The 25,131-nt window shown below is 35.9% G+C and overlaps 1 protein-coding gene across 1 annotated transcript; it reads right to left on the reverse strand.

Moving 5' to 3' along the window:
* Positions 1 to 147: 147 nt before the first annotated feature.
* On the reverse strand, positions 148 to 8,193 carry LOC113768156 (peroxisomal membrane protein PEX14). The gene is made up of 13 exons (XM_027312404.1): positions 8,110 to 8,193; positions 7,876 to 7,943; positions 5,060 to 5,304; positions 4,861 to 4,909; positions 4,572 to 4,756; positions 4,175 to 4,370; positions 3,974 to 4,066; positions 2,796 to 2,872; positions 2,622 to 2,664; positions 2,456 to 2,523; positions 1,610 to 1,654; positions 1,438 to 1,506; positions 148 to 1,025 (listed from the first exon to the last, which is right to left on the reverse strand). The coding sequence occupies exons 2-13, from the start codon at positions 7,931 to 7,933 to the stop codon at positions 552 to 554; spliced, it is 1,602 nt and encodes a 533-aa protein (XP_027168205.1). The 5' UTR covers positions 7,934 to 7,943; positions 8,110 to 8,193; the 3' UTR covers positions 148 to 551.
* Between the last annotated feature and the right edge of the window lie 16,938 nt (positions 8,194 to 25,131).

The raw sequence follows: 25,131 nt of genomic DNA on the forward strand, positions 1-25,131 counted from the left end.
AAAATAAACAGAGGAATTGGATTTTTAAAAAAATGAATTAGTTAAGCTCTTAGTGACCATGTTGAAAAATTCATGTCCATAAGAATAGATTCAAGTCTGGACAGGAGCTTACAACTGAAAACATATAGTCATCAAACAACAAAAAAATTCAAAAACAAAAAGGGAAATATCGTATTTCAAGCTTCATGGGGAACATTTTTATAACTTGCACCTTATTATTCTTGGTTGCCAAAGCTTTGGCGAATATGAGGCATACAAGTGTACCACTTCAACCTGCAGAGATGGTCTAACTAACTCTAGAGATTGGTCTTACTTTCATGTAGAGATGACAAAATAAGTAAGCTCCATACATCATTTCATCTTGATGACCCGCATAACTGTCTAAACATATATAGCTTTTTATACAGTAAGTATTTTTGGTAAAGGGTACAGAACAAGAATGATGATGATCAGTTGCTTGATGAGATGACAACATGGTTCCAATACAAGAAGCTTTGAGGGGCAACTGTTTGAGCAACCTGGATTGAATGGATAACCCCCGTTTAAGACACTTAAGTCTCAGTGTAGGCCTGCTCCTCTTCTTTCTGTATCTCACTGGCATTATTTGCTGGATTACCACCATTGGCCTCTAGACCACCAGCTTCAGAGATTTTTGTAATTCTCTGCAACTCATCAGTTACCTCTGAAGCACGACCTAGTAACTGGTCGTCAGTCAACTGTTCCTTCTGGAGCAATGGTTTTTTGGGCTGTCGGATAGCTGCAGCTGCTTCTGCCATTGCAACAGGAGGCGGCTGGGGTGGAACCCAGGATCGCTGAACTGGCTTTTCACTGGGCACTGAAGATCTGATGTTCTGCTCATCTTCACTTTCAATTTCTGTAATTCTGGCATTCTTTTGTTGCCACCAAGGGACTGAACCATCTGCATTTAATTGTATAGTTTGGGACCCAGAAGTGAAGCCATTACTGCTCTCTTGATATTGGAAACCACTGCCAGAGCTACTCTGAGATTGACCAACCTCCCAAGGCTAATCAAAAGACCAATGTGCAAATTAGTGATGAGTTGCAGAATTTCTAATGGTGAAGAACACAGGTTGCATATATTATCGTGCCTTTCATGTAAATTTTACAACAAACTGATACCAGAAATAAAATTGATCAGTGTTTTAGGCTAATGCAAATCTTCGGAACACATCCCACTGTTACATCATTCTTAAAAGAAAAATGCAATTTGTAAACAATTAATACTCAGAGAACGAGCAAAAAGTTAGCATGTTTTTATATTTGACAAGTGCTTTCTTATTTATTGCTTCATTTTTGGGAATCAAACCCATTAAACATCATGCTGTACTTCAGTGAATATTCATAATTCACAAATTGGTAGGGGTTTAGCAAAAGGAAAAAACAACTAAACACAAAAGGAATTCTTAGAAACCAAACCTTAGGCTTTGGTACTAAGCGAGGATTTGGTACTGGCTGATTGGGATTGGGCGGCTGATCATTGATCTCCTGAAACAAGAAATAAACAAGCAAATGCATAAAGAATAAGGATGCTACTAATGGACATCTATGGATGGAAACTGAGACAAATGATCTCATAAGGAGTATGTACTCGGATGTTGGAAGGTCTCTCTCCTCTTTGAACCATAGCCATGATCTGCAACAAAACATAGTTCCAAAAATTAGTTTGATAGCATGGCACGTGTTTGAACAATCATAACGTATTTGACCATATATTGGCAACTGTTAACCTGTTTGTGGAAAGAAAATCAACATGGTACCATAGAACTAATATATTGATCACCAGTCTGCAACTGTCAAGAAATATCATTATGTGTACATTTTTCTTTAAACTTTAATGAATTCAAGTAGCTCTTCTGAATGGCAAGACTTGCTCAACCCTGATTAAGGATATATGCTAAACAAACCGATATCTGTTTTTCAGATGCTTCTGTATAAGCAACTCTAAATAGCCATGTAATAAACCATGTTTGCCCCTTAAAATTCCATTTTCCTGTGTCTTTCTCCTCATCTTTTTCATCTAGATCTCTTTTGTTGGTCTTAGGCAGGATGAGCAATAAAAAATGAGGAATGGGAATTTGTCATTTATACAATCAGATGGCGCTTTAAATATGTAGTGAAAGGAACAAGGGCTCAATAGTTTAAAATAGGTAGTAACTTCAGATTTACAGGTAACTCTCATCAAGATTTATCAAATTGTTCCTTTTTAAGCTTCAATTCAGGATAAAATAAAAAATAAAAAAAATTCATAAAGCCATCACTTTTGATGCAAATAAAGTTGCACACAATGGCAAAGCAACAGTTGTAAGGGCTATGCATGCAAAGCCTTTTGTTGAAAAAGCATGCTCTCAAAAAAATGGGGCCATAGGAGAACAGGAAGCACCCTCTCGAATACATTAACACAGACAAGTATTATGAAGCAACTGCGATAAGTCACCTCCATATATGATTTTGGATGAGGGGCAGTAGACGGTTCCACGGAAGAAGGTGGTGAAGAAGATATAACTGCACATAAATAGCCATTACATTGATGGACATACTTAGAGAACTTACAGGTAATAATTACCATAACAAGTCATGAAATTTGATAACTAGCTGACAACCTGAATCTATTCTGTTATCCACCTTGCCATTAGAATAAGGTTGCTGAAAGACCATGCAAAATGATTAAGCAATTCAAGTTAAAAACTTTAGAAAGATTACGAAAACATAAAACAAGATTAACAACGGTATCAACTCCATATAGCTTCTCAAATGAGTCGTACTAATCAACTTACCCTCGAATTGACGACTGAAACTCTATGGTCATCTTCTTCTCTTGTTGCTATTCTCCCAGGAATACTGCTTTCTCCTTCTACAAACACATAGAACAATTTTAGCCACAAAAGCCACAATGGTTGGAAAAGCATTGGAAGGAGACACTGACAAAATTAAATGCCATTCCAGTCTGGAAAACATTTTCCATATGGAAGCATATGAGAGTGTTCAAGTAATTCATCAATGATGCTTAAAGTTATCAACAAGTTCCTGTAGATCAAAGAAATTATGAATCACAAAACTTATATTTGGCACCAGATGCATAGGTTGAGTCTTTTAATCTCCTAGAAAGACACACACAAAACCTTTATATTCAACTATCAAATTCGGTGCCAAACATAGAAAAAAAAAGGTGTATAATAAAACGATGCTGTTGTACACAATTTAAAAAGAATAATCAGACAAATTAAACAACCAGAAATTGAGAAACTATCAGTGAAAACATGTAAGATCTACAATGCTCATATGCTAGCAGAAACGCAAGGAAGGTTAAAAAATTGGAGGCTCTTCATCATGTTTTACTCCACCATACTTACAGAAGAAACGTGAAACACATAAAAGTACTTCACTCTAGACATTGAAACCAAATAAATTGAGGAGATAGGAAAACAGAGAACTAAACCAAACGGCCGTTGCCAACCCCTATTATCTCTGATTATGCCCTACAATACCAAGAAGAAACGCATAAGGACATCTAGGCAACTTGTGCAAACCATTTAAAGGGCAAGTAAAGTAATAAGCCTTGCAGTTAAAAGTCCAAATAGGGCTTCCAGAAAAAGCTTCCAGTAGCGTAAGGGCACTAAAGATGGTGTCAACAATGAGCTACTGAGCTACTTGTCACTAATTTTTGTGTCACAATCTGTCTGCCAATGTTGTCCAATTACATCTTTCAGAAGCAGGAAACTCCAATAATGAAATATTTGAGTCCCATTATGCCTTGCACACTCAAGGTGACTATAATATGCAAAACTACAAAAGGAAGACGGGGAAAGTAGAAATCAGTGCATAATTTGCTCCCTAAAAGCTTTGCAATATCATGAGAACTAGAAACACAAGGCAGCGGAAGAAAAAGAAAAACCCATCCCCTCCAGAAGTATAAGGAAACACATCTTAGATATCTGGCATAATGGAAACTTACTATCTTGCAATTTCTGCACAGCATTACTCATGGTCTTCATTTCACGTATTTGTACATCCAACAAGTTTGTAAGCTCCGAGAAGTATCTTTTCTCTGAAGAAAATAATTATCAATCAGTGTCATCATCAAATCATAACCAAAAGTTCTTGTATTTCCTAAGGGAATTTTCATAGAAGATGGCAAACTATAACAGATATAGACCTTCAGTTTTCGACATCAACATTTCTTGGCTTGCCCGAGCCACATCAGCAGCAGCAGCCGCAGCCGCCTTTGCAGCAGCAGCAGCTTCTTCCGCCAAATTGGGTTTTGCATTACCTTTCTCTACCAAAGGTTCACCTTCTTCTTCCTTCAACACAACCTTGCGTATCCAAGACTTCAGCCGTGGGATGATAGTTTTCTGAACAAGCATACGCAAGCAAAAAGAAAGATCACATTAGCAATAGCGCATTCATTGGACAAAAAACAGGTTGTATTTTGAATAAAATATTCAGAACGTCAGCACATATATAAGCTAGCATATCTATATTGTTAGACCACAAACAATTGAATTAAACAGAAGCATTTTTTCAAAGGATCTTCATCAGGTATTCAAGAACACCTTAAGAAGTACTGCTGTTCCAGCTCCCGAAACAGCTAGAAAGCCAATAGCATAAAGCACATGAGACCAGTGAAACTGATAAAGTCCCAATCTTGAAATGCTGCCAGTGGATGGAGCTTGTGCCCGTTGCAGAGTTTGAGTAGGAACTTGCTGCTGAATAGCTGATGATGAATTCAACTGTCCATCTATTACCAAGAGAATGACCATAGCAGAGAACCAATTATGACGTCAACTAGAAAAACTTGGCTGTCAAATCCAAAGATCACAGCTGAAGAGTATCATTTCGTACCTTGATTTGCAACGACTGGCTGTGATGCCGTAGCACTTGGTGTGGGATCCTATCAAGATCGTTAGTATATTACATACCCAAAAACATATTAATTCTCATGTTTAAGAAGGCACAGAAAACAGTCAACCAATTTTAAAACAGATTTTAGATGGCCTGAATTTTAATAATTTGGAGATTTCAGAAAAAACTATTGGCATACCGGAACACGACGAAATGCATCATCAATCTCCTCTTTTGTAAGACCCTTCCTCTCTAGAAATGATCTCCTATACATAACTGGAGATCCCCTAACCTTTGGATGTGAAAGAAACTTCACAGCATTTTGCACTTGCTCCTCTCGAATTGGTTCTGAATTCACAAATGGAGAAGGTGTGGCTCTCTCATTAGGAACATCAGCCTTGGCAACTGTACCTTGGTTAACTGTTGATTCTGAAGGCTGTGAAGCTGTAAAAGAAAAGAAGTTTAATTTCTGATACAGCAATGATTTGGGAAAAAGCAAAACAAAGTAGATTCTATCCATCTACATCTGGCTGGTGACATATATCATAACTCAGAAAGCCATGTCAAATGCATATATTATTCTTTGTTGTTGAGTAGGCCTGGCATATATGTCACTTCATTTTTTTTTCCATACAATCAGAAAAAGACATGGAATATTTGGATAAAGAAAACAAAAGCATCCTTTTTCTTCATTCAACAGTCCAATTATGAAAGCTAGGTGCTAGAACAAAAAGAGAATTAGAATCACGTATACAAAGGAATCAAGCATCTACATAACTCAAACTGAAGAGAAATTGTACTCTCCAATATGTTATACTCAGTAAGAGCACATTCTAAATTTTGTTCGTCCCTAGTAGTCTACGATGCAAAAGGGTATTGCATGAAAGATTTTCCACCATCAAGTAACTGCTGTGTTTTGGTTAGGAGAAAATGGTTAAAAAGGCTACCAAACTTTTCAAAATTGCACTGGTTGCTCACCAAACTTTTCTTTTTTGGCCAAAAAGGTCACTCATCTCTTTAAAATGAGCCATGTGGATACAGCTAAAGCAACAAAAAATATTCATAGGTATAGAAATGGCAACTTTCAGAACGATGTTAGAATCCTACTAAGTTTTCTACACAGGCGATCCAAGTAACGTAGTTCTAGAGTAAGCTATTGAATTCTAAACACTAGGGAAACCTGTAACTATTGGCCGAACTGATTTAAGTTAATGCTCATCGCTTCAAACTAACAAGAGTAACTAGAGGAATCAAGCATGTAATTTTAGGAAGAACTAGTGCCCAAGAAGCAAAATGTCTTCCTTACTCATAGTTTCTCTAGTTCAATCAGTGCATTCAGCCATTCAGTAAAAAACTTAAGGAAATGTATTTAATCAAGATTGGCAAAACTGCAAAAACTGATAGCAAAAGAGAGTAGCAAACAACCAATCCTACTTATTTTACCCTAAGTTGGCTGTATTTTTCCCTTTATCACAGCATAACTTTACACTTGGAAAGAGGTTCAGTGCATGCAAATAGCACTTTTCAATGCAATCTCACACATTCTTATTTCCCTTAAAACAGATACACAGTTTTGGATGAATCACATAAGTCAACTAACTTGAGAAGATAAAGTGTACACAATTATCTTCCTTCCAACAAATATATAACAGAGGAAGCTAAATCATTTTCTACATCCAGCCAACTGAATTGAGAAATTTTCAGTGACCAATCCTTTAATTCGGGATACTTATGAGAAGGCTAGTTGTATATAATTTAAAAACAGCCTAGAGTGCCAATTGTAGAGGGCATAAGTTTAGCCTATTCATCATGATGGAGGTTCATACTGACCTTTTATGCAAAACGTAAACTTTTTGCTGCACACTTAGTAATTCATTTTGTACAGGAGTCCATAGAGATGCCCTTAACAATAAACAACCACAAATTCTGCCTTCTTTAACTACAGACAGCTGTGAACACACCATTTTCACTTATTTTCCCTAAATTAAAAGTATTTCTCGGCCATTCGTTTTCAAACTGGACTTTTTTTTCTTTATTACTTTCATAAAACTAAGCTGAAATAGTAAAAACCAGTTATGCTCATAACATCAGTAAGGCAACGAGGAAAAAAAACCTACTAGAGAAGTGTGACTGGCAATGCATAGCCAATTATCACTATACCAAGTTCTTGAAACCAACATAACGCACGATCAAAACAGGCCTCGAAAGTGATCACCTTTCTATTTATTGCTGATTAACTAAAAAGAACTAGGCCTCGAAAGTACAGATGCTGCACTCAATGCAAGGATGATCAGAACAGGAAAAGGAATAGTTGCAAGGCACTGGACAGGCAAGATTATAAGAGCAAAGGGAGTAGTGGAAAGAAAGAAGGGTGAAGCTCTAATGGAGGAAACATTAACCATTAGATTAGCTCTCCAAATGGCACGCGAAGCAGGCTGGAGGAAGATAGCTATCCTATCAGATTGCAAGACGGCCACAGACTACATCAGATGCAACAATGTGCAGGATGGGATTCTAGCAACCATCTTGGAAGACATGGAGGATCTAACACTAGATTTTGATTACTGCACAATATCATGGGTGCCTAGAACATCTAATATAGCAAGTCATAGGCTAGCACTTTTTGCATCAAAGCTAGTTAATGACATAGATTGGGTAAATGACTTCCCAAGTTGGTTGATAGAAGCAAATAGAATAGATGAAGGGGCTGTTGCCCCCTTTCGTAATTAATCTTGTATTATCAAGTGTTAATATATATAAAGATATTATCGTTTGTTGAAAAAACAAAACTAATAAGAACTAAAATGTTTACTATCATGTACAACTGATTAAAGACTACAAATTCAAGAACTAGAATCTGGGTTTTAGTTAAGATCAACTCTTCAATCTCATAAAAACCAGACAAATTTCGATACCTTATAACCCCATTAACCTTAAATTTTCCAAGAAAACTAAGCAGACAGCAAGAAAACTAAAAATTAAACAAAAAATTAACAAACTAAGTAAAAAAAAAACCTGGGTTTTGGGCTTTATCGTCTACAGAATTCGGAGTTGAATCAGATTGGCTCCCCATGCTGTTCTAGCTGAATATCCAAAAGAAAATAACAAGAAAGGGTTATTTTGCACTGAAAAAATTAATAACAGGGAAAAGAGAAGCGCCCTTTTTGAAACTTGTATTCGAAATAATGGGAATTAATAGTAGAAAATTAAAATTATATAGTAGAAAATAAAAAATCTTGGGTGAGATACCGAGAATGATGATGTCAGGGAAGGAGCAGCAGCTCTTGGGTTTTTGCTTAGTTCAAAGCAAGTCACCGTACAGAAGTGGTTAGGATAACACATAGTATGTGGGTTTGTTCGGAAAAAAAAAAATAAAGATTTGCAAAATACACATTTTTTTAATCTTATTTTAGAATAAAAGATAAGCAAAAATGGGGAGGGTAATAAATGTATGAGCTCATAAATCGATCCATCCATTCTACAGGAAAATAGTTTCAAATGTCTCTTACATTTCGTTAAGTAAATTTTTTCATTCTTTATTTTTAAATATTAATTTCATGTCCCTTCTAAGTTTAATTTAGCAAAAATTGATTCCACTATAAATTTTAAACCATTTTTTAGTTTGAAATTACCATATGACCAACATACAATCATTTTTTATGTACAAAAAAATTATATCTTACTTTTTTAGTAGTAAAAATAAATATAGATTGGATGAAATTTTACTTTTTTGGCTAAAAAATGAATATGATTCGGATCAAATTCAAATTTTTCAATGATAAAAATGAATATGGATCCAGCCATTTATTTAACAACAAATGGGATATGACCTTTTTATCCAAAAAAATGACTATGTGTGGGTTACGTAACAGGTTTAAGGTAAAAAGTGGTTGAAAACTTAAGTTGGAACCAAATTTTACCGATTTAATTTTATAAGGGATGTAAAGTTACTATTTTAAAAGTAAAAGATGAAAAAATGTATTTAACAAAATATGAGGGACGTTTTGAACAATTTTTCCATTCTATACAAACAATTTTTGCTGCTTTTGTTTTATAGTTTTTTCTTTTTCTTTTATGCCTTTGGGCAAGATAATATCCTTATAGGGCTTGCATTGATGAAAAAATGTCTCAAATCTTTTATTTTTATTTTCAAATCTTTTATTTTTATTTTTATTTTTGTTCTTATATGTCTTCATCATCTTGGAAGTACTCTTCATCCCCTCAACCAAAGATAAAAAAAAAAAGAAAAGAAAATTATTCCTGGAAAATTTGGAATATAGACAAAAATTCAGTATTGGTCGGAATGGTAAATGTAAATGAGTCGCAATGCATGGCATAAAATAGCTAGTGAATTTATTATTACACAACTAAATCACCTTTTATAGCAACATATATAGCAAGTCCACCATAATGAATAAAAATGTACACTTTGATGAACATAAGCGCTCATATGAATAGGTGTATCCATGTACCCATTAGATATATAATACATGTGTCAGAGTTAAATTTCGAATTCAAATTTTACATAATTTATAGTTATACTGTTGGATATGGAGTAAATGATAAAAAAATACATTAGTTTCTTTTTTTAAAAATCATGCATTATCTATCATTGGTTCTTTTACATGGTTATTATTATTGTGTCCCATTTTAATATACCATAAAATTTACAAGTAAAGATGTAGAAAATACATAACTATTTCCCCAAGGGATTTGATTGATAACCGACTAATCGGAATTGCATTAGTCTTTTTTTTTTCCTGAAACGATAGAGAATTTTATTCATAACCAAATTATAATTACAAGCTGAGCAAAGGCTCAAATTTGGCTACACAAAAGTGTACTAAGACATCAAGAATCTAAGAATTCCTCATCAACAGCTATGTTTTGACCAAGTTTGCTCAATTTTTTACTTAACCTATTCTATTCAACATCAGGCTTATCAAATGAGCATTTCCTAAATATTGAGTTAAGACTCATGATATCCTTTAGGTGTGCAACAACTATAGTGTCATATGAGGATTGTGCCCTGAGCAAGTTTAGGATTTGATGAGAGGATAATTTGACTTTAATAATATCCCATCCTTGTTCCTTTACTTTGCTCAATGCCAACTTATTGGCTTGCAGGTAATCCAAAATCATTGAGCCAATGCTTTTTTCCTTTAGTTTCTAGACTACTTGCAACTAGTTTTGATTATTCATTGTTGACATTTCAATCCCCATATTTTGACCTTCTATGTGTTGTCCCACTTCCGCACAAATTCCTAGAGTACTTTCTTCTTATGCATCTCTTTGATCTTGTCCATTAGCTGCCTCTGTTTGTTTCTGAAATGCTCATCTGTGTTTGTATGTGTTGAACTTGTCTATACTCCTCCCAATCCTTCACTGCTTTTCATATTACTTCTACAGGATGCCAGTCTTTGTCTTTAAATTTCTTTTCATTTCTAGCCCTTCCATAGCTGCCAAAGTATATCTACTGTCAGAGCAATATGTTCCTAGCTATCCTTTCTTATTTCAAGTAGTCTTGTCCACCAGCACTTAAAGTTTCCCAAATAATCTTGCAATCCATGCCATTGGAGAGGAGCCATTTTCCAAATATCTGTTGCCTTTTCGCATTGAAAAAAGAGGTGTTCCACTGTTTCAGCATCTACAGCACAGTTCCAGCACACTAGTTCTTCTTTTCCTGTCCTGTTGAATATTGTTTCTCTAATTGGCAGTGCATGATTCTAGCACACTAGTTCTTCTTTTCCTCCATGTTGGTTTTCCTCACAGGTCATTACTGTGGCGACCCCACTTCCCCCTAAGGCGAACCAAAGGGTTGGCGGGCCGTCTGCCCAGCTCTCGCCAGGACTCACGCAAGCATACTAACCCAAATCCATTCGAATAAAAACCTAATCTATTACAAAACAATTTTTCTCGAATAAGATCTTCCTTAAATCCACATTAACTTCAGAGATAGCAGTGATAAATTCGCCAGTCGAGGCTCTTAAACGTCCCACGTGCTACGTACCAAAGTATAAAGTCGTTCCAAACCGGATAGATAAACACATAAATCCATAATACAAACTTACAAGCCAAGCAATCGAATTAGGGTTTACACATTTTCCAGCTTCAAGTGGCAATCAAAAAGAAAAGTACATTATCCCCAAATAACGCATTACAGCCCACAAAATAAGTCATAGTATTCAAATACAATCCAAAAGGAAAATATAAGTAAATATCCAGCTTTCAGTTTCCAGAACCTGTTAAGGAAAACAATAAAAGTGGGGTGAGCTAAAGCTCAGTGGTGCCCCAAAACATGCAATCACGTAATAACAAATAGCGGTTAAAGACATAGCAAATTTAAACAGTTAGGAAAGCGGATAACAGCACAAGGTAGGATACATGGGCTCTCAGGAGCCATTTTCCTCGCTTGATCACCATTTATCGTAGTTGACCCTCCGTCAACTCTCACTACTTATAATCCATGTAGAGCGTCTTATTTTGATCCTAACCCGTCACCGTTCATACCCCTGTCCCGGGCCCGCTCGCCGACTAAGGACGCAGTATACTCGAGATATACCCGTAGATGATTGGTCGAGGGATTCACCCAACGACATTATTGTAGTTAGATTCATGCGTCCAGGGATTCACCCAACGACGTAACTACGTTTAGACTCATGGTAGTTGGATTCAGAAGTCGAGGGATTCACCCAACGACGCAACTACATTTAGAATCAAGGATTCAGGAGAAAAATGTTTTTGCACAAGTCACCACTCGAACGGCTAGTGCGATAAAGTACACACAGCTCACTTCGATGGATCAAAAACCAGTTTTGCAAATTATCACATATCGAGTCAAGAAAGTACTTTAAACAGGTAAGCATAGAACAGGCAGGGACACTCACCAAGAGTGGAGTTCAGATATCAAGTTGGAAATCGAATTCCGCGTCCTCGCAATATCCTAAAAACCAAAATTTGAAACTATAAGTTTCTACTCAGTTTTTAAGCTTATAGACATCGAGGTATATCTAATCTACTACTAATCTACTTTTCCTTAGAAGAATCAAGAGTCCCTTAGATTAAAACTTGACAAAAGTAGAAGAAATGTTTATTATAGTTTTTCTTAAGATACTTATCCTTAAAAAAAGGTAACTAGTATTATTTTCTTGAAATAAGTCGACAAACCTCTTAATATCCACGTTAGGAAGTTACTTTGAACATTTCTATAAAGTTAAGGCCTTTGTAAAAATTATCCCTAAAAACTATTTTTCCTAAAATAGGGTTTCTTGCCGAGCAAGTTTCCCAGGCTTTTCACTAAAATTAGTAAAACTCGTATTTTGAAACTTTTCCTATAGTTAACTAGCTAAGAACAATACTTAATGAAAAGAAAAGGAATAAGACTTAGGGTTTTCAAAAGCTATAGGATTTATTTACTATAGCTATCAAGGCTAGTTTGAGCTAAAGGAAATTATCGGTTTGGAAAGTTTTAGGCGAAACACTAGATATTGAGTTTATAATCTAATACTAGCTGGAAAATATTTTTTTTATTAATTTGATCACAGTTACTTGAGTTCGCATGGTCGATACAATTTCCACAGCTCCGATCCCGTTTCAAGATCATATTATGGATCAAAATATGGCAAAAATCACATAGCAAATTACTAGGGTTTCGTCAATCATTAGCCCTAGATTTCAACAAATGCATTTCTGATAAAAATAAAATGAATGACCAAGGCTTCATCAATCATTAGCACTTGGTTTCAGCAAGCTCATCATGAACAAATAAAAATAAAAGTAAGGCCTCCAAGACATTCCAGCAATTAATTCCATCATCCAGTAATACTTATAAAATCATTCCAATGGCCAAGGGCTTCACCAATCATTAGCCCTTGACAACATCAATCACTTCCAACCACAATTTAATCAAGAATTTAAACCACAAGTAAGCTACAAGTTCAACCCAAATCAAAATTTAGTTTCACGAAGAATACAGGACATTCATACCAAACAGTCTACTTTGAGGATTCACAGACAGCAGTACCCATGGAGGAAAAATACGAAATTTCTACAGAACAAAGGCCTATGTTTCTAGTTTCAAATGCCACTGATGGCACCTTAAACGGATTTTTCTACACCAAGATATAAGCATTTTACTGAAACTGGTCAGGGACATCCGAAAATCTGAAATGTCATTTTTCACTTGTGAAAAACTCCTTTTTCTCTTTTAACACCAAAATATTTTTATTCAAACCATCCATACATTTCTTATAGAAGTCCAAGACAACAAATTCCAGACATTTCCATCCATCAAGATTCAGGGAAAAATTTAAAATCAAGTTAAGATCCCAACTCAACCTTTTACTATCACATAAAAAAATTTCAGCAACTAATATACTTTAGATCAAATTTTTCCCTTGGTTTAAACAGGGTGTTAGGTACTCAAATTCAGCATTTAAACACTTAGCTAGCTATTAAAAATTTCCACTTCAAAACCAGATTCATTCAGCAACTAAAATCATCTAGAAAAATCCAGAAATTTCGCCCATCAGCCACGGATGACATGCATGAAGAGGTGTTCTGTTTTCATTTTATTTTCTGGGTTAAAACATGCTTTTAAACTCTCAACTCCCTCATGCAATTACTTAGCTAGGAAATAAACATTTTCAGTTCAGAAATCGAGTTCAAACAACAACCATTAACATCAAAATTTTCTAAAAATTCTCCTGCTTGGTTCGGATGAACATGCATGGCAGATTGCATTTTTTATTTTTTTTTTATTTTTCTGGTTTAAACTAACTAATTAGCTGCATGCAGAGCCTAATTAACTTGTTATTAACCATCTAATCATGGTTATAAGTTTAAACAACAACATTAAACCAAATCAGGCTGCAAAAATTTAAGCTAAGCTCTCGGCAGACTCAATCTAGACACATCAATTTTTTTCTTTTTCTAATACACTCATCCGGTTGCCTAATATCACATGCATGTCACTAGATGACTTAAACTTCTTGTTTTTGACTAGTTAAACACTTAAACAAACTCAGATTGTCGCCGGAAGCCAGAAATAAAACTACAAATTCAAGCCAGTTCCTCGGCAGAAATTTTCTTAACCAAACCAGAAATTTTCCCTGCTTTAACACATCATCCGAATGCACAATTCAACATGCATGGTCTAAATCTTCAAGTCTTCACTCAGCTAAAGGCACTTAGGTGTTCAGATGCCACAGAAAAACACAAATGGAGTTACATTATCTCCTCAAATTCTCGGTAGCAACATTTTGTCAAAACAGAAATTTTCCTAATGGTTTGATTTCAGCATCCGATTGTATAATCTAAACATGCAAGCTCAGATGCAGCTTGCTCAACTAATAATCAACCTAATTAGACCAGAATTTACCTCAGATAGCAGCTAATCTTTCACACAAAAAATTCCAGAAATTTCTTTCCCTAGCTCTCGGCTTCAAGTGCAGTCGGTGGTTCCTGGCTCCTAAGTTGCGGCTGGAATTTGTTGTAGCTGGTGGCTTTGAGGTCGGTTGGTTGGAGTTGGTGGAGATGAAGGTACAGAATGGTGAAGCTTCCTGAAAATCTCCTCCCTGGCTTCACTCCAGCTCACGGCAACCAGAAAATTTCTGGCAGCTCACGTTCCCTCCTCCTAGCTCTCGGATGCAGCTCACCAGGCAGCCCTCTCTCTCGGATGCTCTCGGTCAAGGCAGAGGAAGAGGTGTGGTGTGGTTGTGGAGAGGAATTGCAGTAGTTTCGGTGGAGTTGTGCAGAGAAGGAAATGAGATTTGGTGAAGGTGGTGTCTCGGTATCAAGAAAAGAAGCGGTTTGTGGTTTACTTGTGCAGAGAAAAATTGGAATTGCGGTTTGTGTTTGTGAAATGAAACATGAAATAGAGGGAATGGTATTGTGATTTTAGCCGTGAGATAGAAAGGACGTATGGTGGTGCCGTGGTTTAAGAGACAGAGGTTTTCGTGTAAGGATCGATTGCGTATAACATTGGTTGCGTATCGAATTGGTAATAACAAATGTGATTGGACTTGCGGTCAGGAGTCTTGTTTGGTTTGCATGGAATGGTAAGGGTATTTTAGTCTTTTCACTTTGTTCCCTAATCTTCAACTTAATTTCTCAATTCCAACTTAATTCTAAAAATTGTCCCCAAGCGTTTTTCAACCGCCTAAATATATCCTAATATACCTAACCCATTTTTATCGAATAATTATCGATTAAACTTGAATATTAAGGTTCCTAGTAATTCTTATATTATTTAGCGATTAAATTAGTTATTAGAATTTCCAATTATTATTTCTCAAGAATTAGAGTTAGTCTAACTCGAAATTCATTGATTTAGTAATATAAAATCAAGTGGAATAATAATTTAATCCAAGGGTGTCAATTTGCACATAAAATTATTTTTACACACTTATTTGAAAACAAAGAAAGATAAGGATATATTTATCGAATTTTCACGCCTTAAGTATGTTTAGTATATTAGTATCATATTTATCTAAAATTCATTGGTTTTTATCTTAACGCGGAAATTCTTATTAACATTTAACATTAGCAACTATTTAGAATTAATCATAGAAATTTAAACAATTTATTTTAAGATAGTAAGGTTATCGACTCAAGTGTCATTAATATAGCATAATGAAATTTAAATATTCTAATATTTTATGTTAAGGCGAAAAATTTAATCCAATTCTAAAGATATTAATTTAGTCTAATAAGACCAAGAAATTTCATAATGTAGAAATATATATTATTTTCCACATAAACCTATTTTTACGTACTCAAATGCGAACAAGTAAAAGTAATGCTAGAATTTATTAAGGAATAAAAGAAATGCAAATGAAATATGCACTAGCTTATATATCCATTTTCAGGGTTCTCACATCCTCCCCTCCTTAAAATGAATTTTGTCCCCAAAATTCTCACCTTCTTGCATTTTCGGGCAACCGGCAATTTGGTGCTCGCTACTTCCGCACCTCAAGCACTTTCCTTCTTTCCTCCAGCAGCCGGCCTCGGTATGTCCAGATTTCTTGCAATACCCACAAGTTTCCCGGAAAGTTATCGCACGACTTCCTCGTGAGACGTTCCTAGATTGACCTCTTCCATTTGATCCCCCGCTAGCTCTATTATCTCTTCCCCCTGCATTTCTTGCCCCAACTCCTTCTGCTAGAGCTCCTCGTGGTGCTCCAGGACAATCCAAAATCTTATGCTTGGTACTACCGCACCCCAGACACTTTCTTTGCTTTAACCAACCCTCGGCCTCAATGTGGTTAACCTTACCACAATATCCACCATTTGCATGAAAGGTGGCGGCTTGGCCATTTCGAGGATTTTCTTTATGTTTCTTCTCCAGTTCTACGTTCTGGCGTAGTAGCTCAACTTTATCTGCATATTCTTGTTTCCATCGTCCTTCCCAGTAGTCAGCCAATTTCCTTTGAAATTCTATCTCATTTCGGAGGATGTCCATTTCCTTACGCATTTCTTCCAAAGTTGTCATCTTATTAGTTGGCTTAAATCAAATAGCTAGCCTGCCAGACAAATCATAGGATCAAAATAAGCAACTATTAATACTGGAAGCTTGAGCCGTAATGCTCTTTCATCCTTTTACTAACGGTTACTCCAAAATATAAACCTTAACTACTTTCTACTTAATCCAGCGAGTTCTTAAGTGTCACTGAGATTACCATCGTTACTCACTATCACGACAGAATTAGGAAGTCTTATCCCAAAGAAAAATTTCATGTCTTAGTGCACTGTTCAATACCCACCTTCAAAGTTGTTTAAAAACAACAGTCATACTTCTTATTCTCACTAGGGCCTTATTGTATTCCTTCGATTTAATCTTACTATTTTGAGGTCAGATTCCCCATGAAACCTAGATAGACGAATTTCAAGAGTCATTCCATTTTCGCAACTCTTTTGGTTCCTAGGTTAGTTGATTGGCCTAGAGCTTTGGTACTCCACCAACCGTTCTAAGATATCAGTCATGTGGTCAATAGGGGTAGCTACGTGGTTGGTTTCCTTCTAAATTTTCCGTTGATAGTATCCTTGTCAAAATCTGTTTTAGAAAACACCATTGGTCCTTGCAATGATTATAACCTCGTTATAGGCTCAACTTTCCTTTATTTTTATTTTTTTTCTCCAATCTTAATCTCATAGTTTCTATACACCACTTTGGTTATCAAATTTCACTCAAGTTAGAAATTATTTAATCCCAAGGCTAATATATTTTACAGCATTATAACAAAATAGACGCGTAATCATCGAATTTCATACTCACAATATAAGTCACATTGCACACCAACTTCATACAACTTCAGGAGCCAAACAATTCACGAATACATTCAATATTTTCATACATAACTCAAACTTCAATCTTTATAAGCATGAAAGGAAACAATACATCAATACACAAATTATTATAACCACATAGCTAGTAGCTCAACCCTTAGTTTAGATTCAATTTAACCTTCATTAGTTTAGTCCTAGACAATCCCACTAGACCCCCTTAGTAACACTAATCAAATTTCCTTAGTAAATTGTAGATCTACTACGTCTAGTGCCAAATCAAATAATATGATCATTACTTAAGTACATCAGTGGCTCTTAAGTAATCTAAATGAACTCAAACATTTCATTCATCAACTTTTCTAATAACCTAACAGCTAGGTATCTTTATCCCATTGGATATTAGCCCCGAATAATCCTTCAATAAAATTCAAAGACCACGATGTCATCTAGAGCTCACCTTTAATTATTTGCAAATGATAGCATACTAATAACGTGGCAAATTTATCAAACTTATCTCTCCTCCGGGTTTAAAACCATTCACAACTGCATAGTTCTTATTTAAACTGCTATTTCACTCAATCTCTAGGTCTAAAGCCACATTTTTGGGTAAGAGGTGACATAAAACCTATTTACCTGTGAACGACTAATGGAATTATTCATTTTAAAGAAAATATGAAATTTGCACGAATCTTCAAGATCTCACTGCTGGCTTTGCGCTTTTAACTTCCAAAAGTCAGACTTGGTCCCTTCGATTCTACTTTTCCAAACCTAGTCATGATTTCTAGTCACATCATAATGCAATATACTGAATTCTTTTCAATTGTCAATACTCCATTAAATGTAATATTTGGTACTCGGGTACAAGAATCCGAAAATAAGATGATTCACAACTCAAGCTGGCCAGTCCCAAGCATGAATCACCTACATTTGAGATTCCTACCCAACATACATATCTAATTCCCTTAACCATAGTAACTAGTTCAACACTTAATAGACCTTTCCCCACAGTCCGAGAACATTTTCCCGGTTTGAGCTCAGTAGGAGCTCTGATACCACCTGTGGCGACCCCACTTCCCCCTAAGGCGAACCAAAGGGTTGGCGGGCCGTCTGCCCAGCTCTCGCCAGGACTCACGCAAGCATACTAACCCAAATCCATTCGAATAAAAACCTAATCTATTACAAAACAAATTTTCTCGAATAAGATCTTCCTTAAATCCACATTAACTTCAGAGATAGCAGTGATAAATTCGCCAGTCGAGGCTCTTAAACGTCCCACGTGCTACGTACCAAAGTATAAAGTCGTTCCAAACCGGATAGATAAACACATAAATCCATAATACAAACTTACAAGCCAAGCAATCGAATTAGGGTTTACACATTTTCCAGCTTCAAGTGGCAATCAAAAAGAAAAGTACATTGTGAGAACCCTGAAAATAGATATATAAGCCAGTGCATATTTCATTTGCATTTCTTTTATTCCTTAATAATTTCTAGCATTACTTTTACTTGTTTGCAATTAAGTACGTAAAATAGGTTTATGTGAAAAATAATATAATTCTCCTAAGTATGAAATTTCTTGGTTTTGCTAGAGTAAATTAATAACTTTAGGGTTAGATTAATTTTTCGCCTTAACATAAAATGTTAGAATACTTAATTCCTTTATGCTAAATTAATGATACTTGAGTCGATAGCTTTACTATCTTAAAATAAATTATTTAAGTTCCTATGATTAATTCCAATTAGTTGCTAATGTTAAATGTTAATAAGAATTTCCGCGTTAAGATGAAAACCAATGAATTTTAGATAAATATGATTCTAATATACTAAACATACTTAAGGCGTGAAAATTCGATAAATATATCCTTATCTTTCCTTGTTTTCACAATAAGTGCGTAAAAATAATTTTTATGTGCAAATTGACACCCTTGGATTAAATTATTATTTCATTTGACTTTATATTACTAAATCGATAAATTTCGAGTTAGACTAACTCCACTTCTTGAGAAATAATAATTGGAAATTCTAATAACTAATTTAATCGCTAAATAATATAAGAATTACTAGGAACCTTAATATTCAAGTTTAATCGATAATTATTCGATAAAAATGGTTTAGGTATATTAGGGTATAATTAGGCGTTCAAATCACACTTGGGGATAATTTTTAGAATTAAGTTGGATTTGAGAAATTAAGTTGAGGTTAGGGAGCAAAGTGAAAAGACTAAAATGCCCTTACAATTCCATGCAAACCAAACCAATCCTCTGACCGCAAATTCAATTACCGCAACTATCACCAATTCTATACGCAATCGATTCTAATACACGAAACCTCTGCTCCTAAAACCGCGGCACCTTATACCATTACCTCTATTTCACATCTTAAACCACGGCACCACAATACTTCTTAATATCACTCAATCCTTTCTCATATCACTTACCGCAAACCATATACCTCTCTTTCCATTTCATATCTCAAACCGCCATTCCATTTCTCTGCACAAATTCCCCTCAGACCACAACACACTCCATAACTCCACCCAGTTTTCGGTCTGAGAGCAAAAGAGAGGGAGAGACTCACCTCGTGTGTATCGAAGAGGAGGAAACCGCGGCTGCCAAATTCTCTAGTTCTGTCCGTGAGCTGGAGTGAAACCAGGGAGAAAACCGTGAGTGAGCTTCATCATTCTGCACCTCCATCTCGGTCAGCTGCAACCAGGTTCCAGCCGCAACTACCACAACCAAAACTTGTGCAAGCCGAGGGCCGAGAGGCTGAACAGGAAAATTTTCAGATTTCTGGTGAGTGAGCCGAGCTTCCTGTTTCTTTTCTTTTCTGTCCGTAAACCAGAGAGGGAAGAGAGGGACTTGTGATTCGGTCTGTCTTCCATCTGTGAGCTGGTGCAGAGCTTGAGACCAGAGTTCCTTCATCCAGCCGCAAGCCAGAGCAAGGGAGAGAGGAAGAGAGAACTAGCGGTCTGCATTTTTTCTGGACAGCCGAGAGAGAGAATTGTTGCAGCTGCTAGCTGTGTGTTTTAGGCTTCAGGCTAAGGTAAATTCTGGACTTAGATAAATTGTTTACGGGTTGATGAAGCTGTCTATACGCATGCATGTGGGTTTGTGAGGTTAGATGAGGAATTGAGACTTAAGAAATCTGGTTTGGAAAAAATTTGAGGTTGCCGAGTGGTTGAGCTGGAATTTCAGCTTTAGTTTGTTATTTTGTGATGATCTGAGTTTAATTGTGGGTTTAGTTAGTTAAAAACGGGATGATTAAGTTATGCATGTGGTTAATTAGCTATGTATAAGCCAGAAAACTGAAGGAAAATAAATTCTGGTCACCTATATGTCAACCGAGAGAGTTTGGACCAGATCTGGTTAGGTGGTTTCTTTTGTATTACATCCGAACTTGATTTTTGGATCAAATCTGGTAGGTAGCTGTTTATTGGATCATGCATGTAGCTAATTATGGGTCGCATGTTGGTTTTAAGTTGTGGTTAATAATCTTGGTTGAAGGGAGTTTTGATATAAAAAAAAAAAAATGTAAGCTGGACTTGAGATGAGGAACCGAGAGCTTGCATGTTGTCTTGCAGCTTGTGATTCTAGTAATATGGAAATTTATGTTTGGTAAGGTATGTAAATTGTTAGTTTTATGTATTAAATAAAGTTTTAGCTGAAAAAAAAAAAGAAAACAGATTTGCGGCTAGCTTGGCTACTGGAAATTTTCTTTAGTAGCCGAGGGACTTCATGTTTGTTTGAGACCGTGATTGCTGTTAAATGGAAAATTACGTTATGAAATGCTTGTAGTTTGATAGCTTTAAGTATTAAGTGACGTTTAGTTGAAGGAAACTTGGGTAAAGGATGGAATTTTTGGGTTGAGATCGTATGAGGGGACACGCTGGAATTTTCGTTTCCAATTTCAACCGAGGGAAAGAATTTTTATCTAGCCTTTCCTTCGAAACCTTGGCTGTAAATCTTATACTATTGTACAAGATGCTTCTTAGCGTGAGAATTTCACTTTGCATGTTGAGCTGAAAAGGAAAAAAAAATGAGGAATTATGGAGGAAGTTTCAAATTCGAGCTATCAATTGCTGGAAAGTTTTATCCTAGCTGATGACAGATTTGTGGGGAATTTATTGGTGGTATAACTTGCTGAAATCATTGATCATTTAACTCGTTCCATGTTGGACAAATGCATGCTAAGTGCCTAATGATTAAAGCAAGCTAAGGATGGAACTCTTGTTGAAACTTTTGGTATATCTTTGCTGGAAATTTGTATATAGTTGCGAGTCATGCTAGTTCAAGATTTTAGTAAGTTATTTTCTGGATTGTGTATTGTTTGCTTCAGTTTAAGTTGAGCAGATTATAAACTATATGTATAGTGATTCTAGCAAGTAAAAGTGGAAGGTTTAATGGATATTTTGAATTCTTAGAATCATTTAGAACTCAAGTTGGCTGTAGTTTTATTCTTGTTTTGAATGTACTTGGAAAGTCCATGGGTTGTGACTTGGGATTTGCTTTAGTACCTGGACTTCCTTTGTTGAATTTTAATTGTACTGGAATTTGTTGAGACCTAGGGCTAATGATTGATGAAGCCCTAGTAAAATTGATATTTGGTTTGTAATGTTTCAATCTTGGTGACCTGGGAATCCATTGTGCAAATGAGCTAGAATCGTGAAGACCGTTTTGATTATTCTTGAACTTGAATACTTTCAAAATTAAATTTTGTGGAAATATTCCGCTTTAATATCAAGTGATAGAATTCGAGTTTAGTGTAGTATTATTAGAAAGTTAGGTATTGGGACTTTCAAAACCTTGCCGACTAGTTAATTCTTTTATTTTGCTTAAACTAGCTTTATTACCTTTAGGGAGTAATTGTATTTAACTTTTAAACTTTAAGTTTTCATGAAACTATCCTTGACTAGTTGTTTTAAAGGAAATTTGGGAAAAAAAAATACTAGATTTAAGTAATTTCAAATAAAAGGCATAGAAAACTTATTCGGCAAGAAAACCCGTTTGAACCAATTTGGTTATAGTTTGCCTCCAGAGGAAAATATCTTTAAAGAAACCACATGAAACACTTTATTCCTTACTAGTCTTGATGTTTAAGAAATTTATTGATTTGTTTCAGGGAAATAAACTAGTTTAATACAAGATAATCTTTTATATGTTTGAAGTCAAGAGTTTGCTTAGTAAAACTTATAGTTCTTAAAACTTGGATTTCTAGGATTTAGCGAGGACTTGGATTACGATTCCCGACTTGACCTTTGAACTTCACTCTTGGTGAGTGTCCCTGCTTGTTCTATGCTTACCTGATTAATGCGCTTTCTCGGCTTGATATGTGATATTTGGAAATATGGTTTTGATCCATCGAAGTGAGCTATGTGTACTTTACCACATTAGCCGTTCGAGTGGAGACTTGCTTGAAATGTTTTCGTGAAAATCCTGCTTGCACTATCTCATGCTGGACGCAACGTCGCTGGGTGAATCCCTCGACTAGTCTATAATAACCTCATGCTGGACGCAACGTCGCTGGGTGAATCCCTCGACCAGTTCCAGGTATACTCGAGTATTACCGCTCTCATTTATTTTGTCGTGCGGGCCCGGAGCTGGGGTATGTTCGGTGGCCGGAGCTAAGAAAAAAATAAGAGTATCTACATGGACTTTAAGTAGTGAGAGTTGACGGAGGGTCGACTACGGAAATTTCTGATCAAGCAAGGAGAATGGCTCCTGAGAGCCCCTGTATCCTACCTTGTGTTGTTACACGCTTTCCTATTTGTTTACTTTAAGTAAAATCGATACGTGATATTTGTTTTATCTGATTGCATGTTTTGGGGCACCACTGAGTTTTAGCTCACCTCACGTTTATTTGTTTTTCTTGACAGGTTCTGGAAATTGAAAGTTTTGAAACTTATCCATGTTTCGTTTTGGGATGTATATGTATACTATGACTAATTGTGTGGGCTGTAGTGTGTTAAATTCGGATAAGGTACTTTTTATTTTGGATTGCCACTTGAACCTGGAAAATGTGTAAAACTTAATTTGGATGCTTGGCTTGATTGTTGTATTGTGTGGTATGAACTTTTTTTTTTGTTGGGACGGTGCGATTCTATTCCGCAGTTCGCAATGCGTGAAATGTTTAGGAGCTGTCGTTTGGCTATTTTAAATTACTGCTATCTCTGAAGTTAATGTGGTTTTAGTGTCGACCTACTTCGGAGGAATTGTTTTGTAATAGATTAGGTTATTCTTCGAAAGGTTATTGGGTTAGAATGCTTGCGTGAGTCCTGGCGAGAGTTGGGCAGGCGGCCCGCCAACCCTCTGGTTCGCCTTTGGGGAGAGTGGGGTCGCCACATACATTATCCCCAAATAACGCATTACAGCCCACAAAATAAGTCATAGTATTCAAATACAATCCAAAAAGAAAACATAAGTAAATATCCAGCTTTTAGTTTCCAGAACCTGTTAAGGAAAACAATAAACGTGGGGTGAGCTAAATCTCAGTGGTGCCCCAAAACATGCAATCACGTAATAACAAACAGCGGTTAAAGACATAGCAAATTTAAACAGTTAGGAAAGCGAATAACAGCACAAGGTAGGATACATGGGCTCTCAGGAGCCATTTTCCTCTTTTGATCACCATTTATCGTAGTTGACCCTCCGTCAACTCTCACTACTTATAATCCATGTAGAGCGTCTTATTTTGATCCTAACCCGTCACCGTTCATACCCCTGTCCCGGGCCCGCTCGCCGACTAAGGACGCAGTATACTCGAGATATATCCGTAGATGATTGGTCGAGGGATTCACCCAACGACATTATTGTAGTTAGATTAATGCGTCGAGGGATTCACCCAACGACGTAACTACGTTTAGACTCATGGTAGTTGGATTCAGAAGTCGAGAGATTCACCCAACGACGCAACTACATTTAGAATCAAGGATTCAGGAGAAAAATGTTTTTGCACAAGTCACCACTCGAACGGCTAGTGCGATAAAGTACACACAGCTCACTTCGATGGATCAAAAACCAGTTTTGCAAATTATCACATATCAAGTCAAGAAAGTACTTTAAACAGGTAAGCATAGAACAGGCGGGGACACTCACCAAGAGTGGAGTTCAGATATCAAGTTGGGAATCGAATTCCGCGTCATCGCAATATCCTAAAAACCAAATTTTGAAACTATAAGTTTCTACTCAGTTTTTTTAAGCTTATAGACATCGAGGTATATTTAATATACTACTAGTCTACTTTTCCTTAGAAGAATCAAGAGTCCCTTAGATTAAAACTTGACAAAAGTAGAAGAAATGTTTATTATAGTTTTTCTTAAGATACTTATCCTTAAAAAAAGGTAACTAGTATTATTTTCTTGAAATAAGTCGACAAACCTCTTAATATCCACGTTAGGAAGTTACTTTGAACATTTCTATAAAGTTAAGGCCTTTGTAAAAATTATCCCTAAAAACTATTTTTCCTAAAATAGGGTTTCTTGCCGAGCAAGTTTCCCAGGCTTTTCACTAAAATTAGTAAAACTCGTATTTTGAAACTTTTCCTATAGTTAACTAGCTAAGAACAATACTTAATGAAAAGAAAAGGAATAAGACTTAGGGTTTTCAAAAGCTATAGGATTTATTTACTATAGCTATCAAGGCTAGTTTGAGCTAAAGGAAATTATCGGTTTGGAAAGTTTTAGGCGAAACACTAGATATTGAGTTTATAATCTAATACTAGCTGGAAAATATTTTTTTTATTAATTTGATCACAGTTACTTGAGTTCGCATGGTCGATACAATTTCCACAGCTCCGATCCCGTTTCAAGATCATATTATGGATCAAAATATGGCAAAAATCACATAGCAAATTACTAGGGTTTCGTCAATCATTAGCCCTAGATTTCAACAAATGCATTTCTGATAAAAATAAAATGAATGACCAAGGCTTCATCAATCATTAGCACTTGGTTTCAGCAAGCTCATCATGAACAAATAAAAATAAAAGTAA

The sequence above is a fragment of the Coffea eugenioides genome, chromosome 4 (assembly GCF_003713205.1).
Source record: "Coffea eugenioides isolate CCC68of chromosome 4, Ceug_1.0, whole genome shotgun sequence".
Classification (NCBI taxonomy): domain Eukaryota; kingdom Viridiplantae; phylum Streptophyta; class Magnoliopsida; order Gentianales; family Rubiaceae; genus Coffea; species Coffea eugenioides.

Coding starts and splice junctions, on each gene's coding strand:
- LOC113768156 (XM_027312404.1), bottom strand. CDS start 7,933: ATGGGGAGCCAATCTGATTCAACTCCGAATTCTGTAGACGATAAAGCC. Junction 4,067..4,174: donor GTTGATGTCGAAAACTGAAG/GTCTATATCTGT, acceptor TATTTTCTTCAG/AGAAAAGATACTTCTCGGAG. Junction 2,873..3,973: donor TGTGCAGAAATTGCAAGATA/GTAAGTTTCCAT, acceptor ATGTGTTTGTAG/AAGGAGAAAGCAGTATTCCT.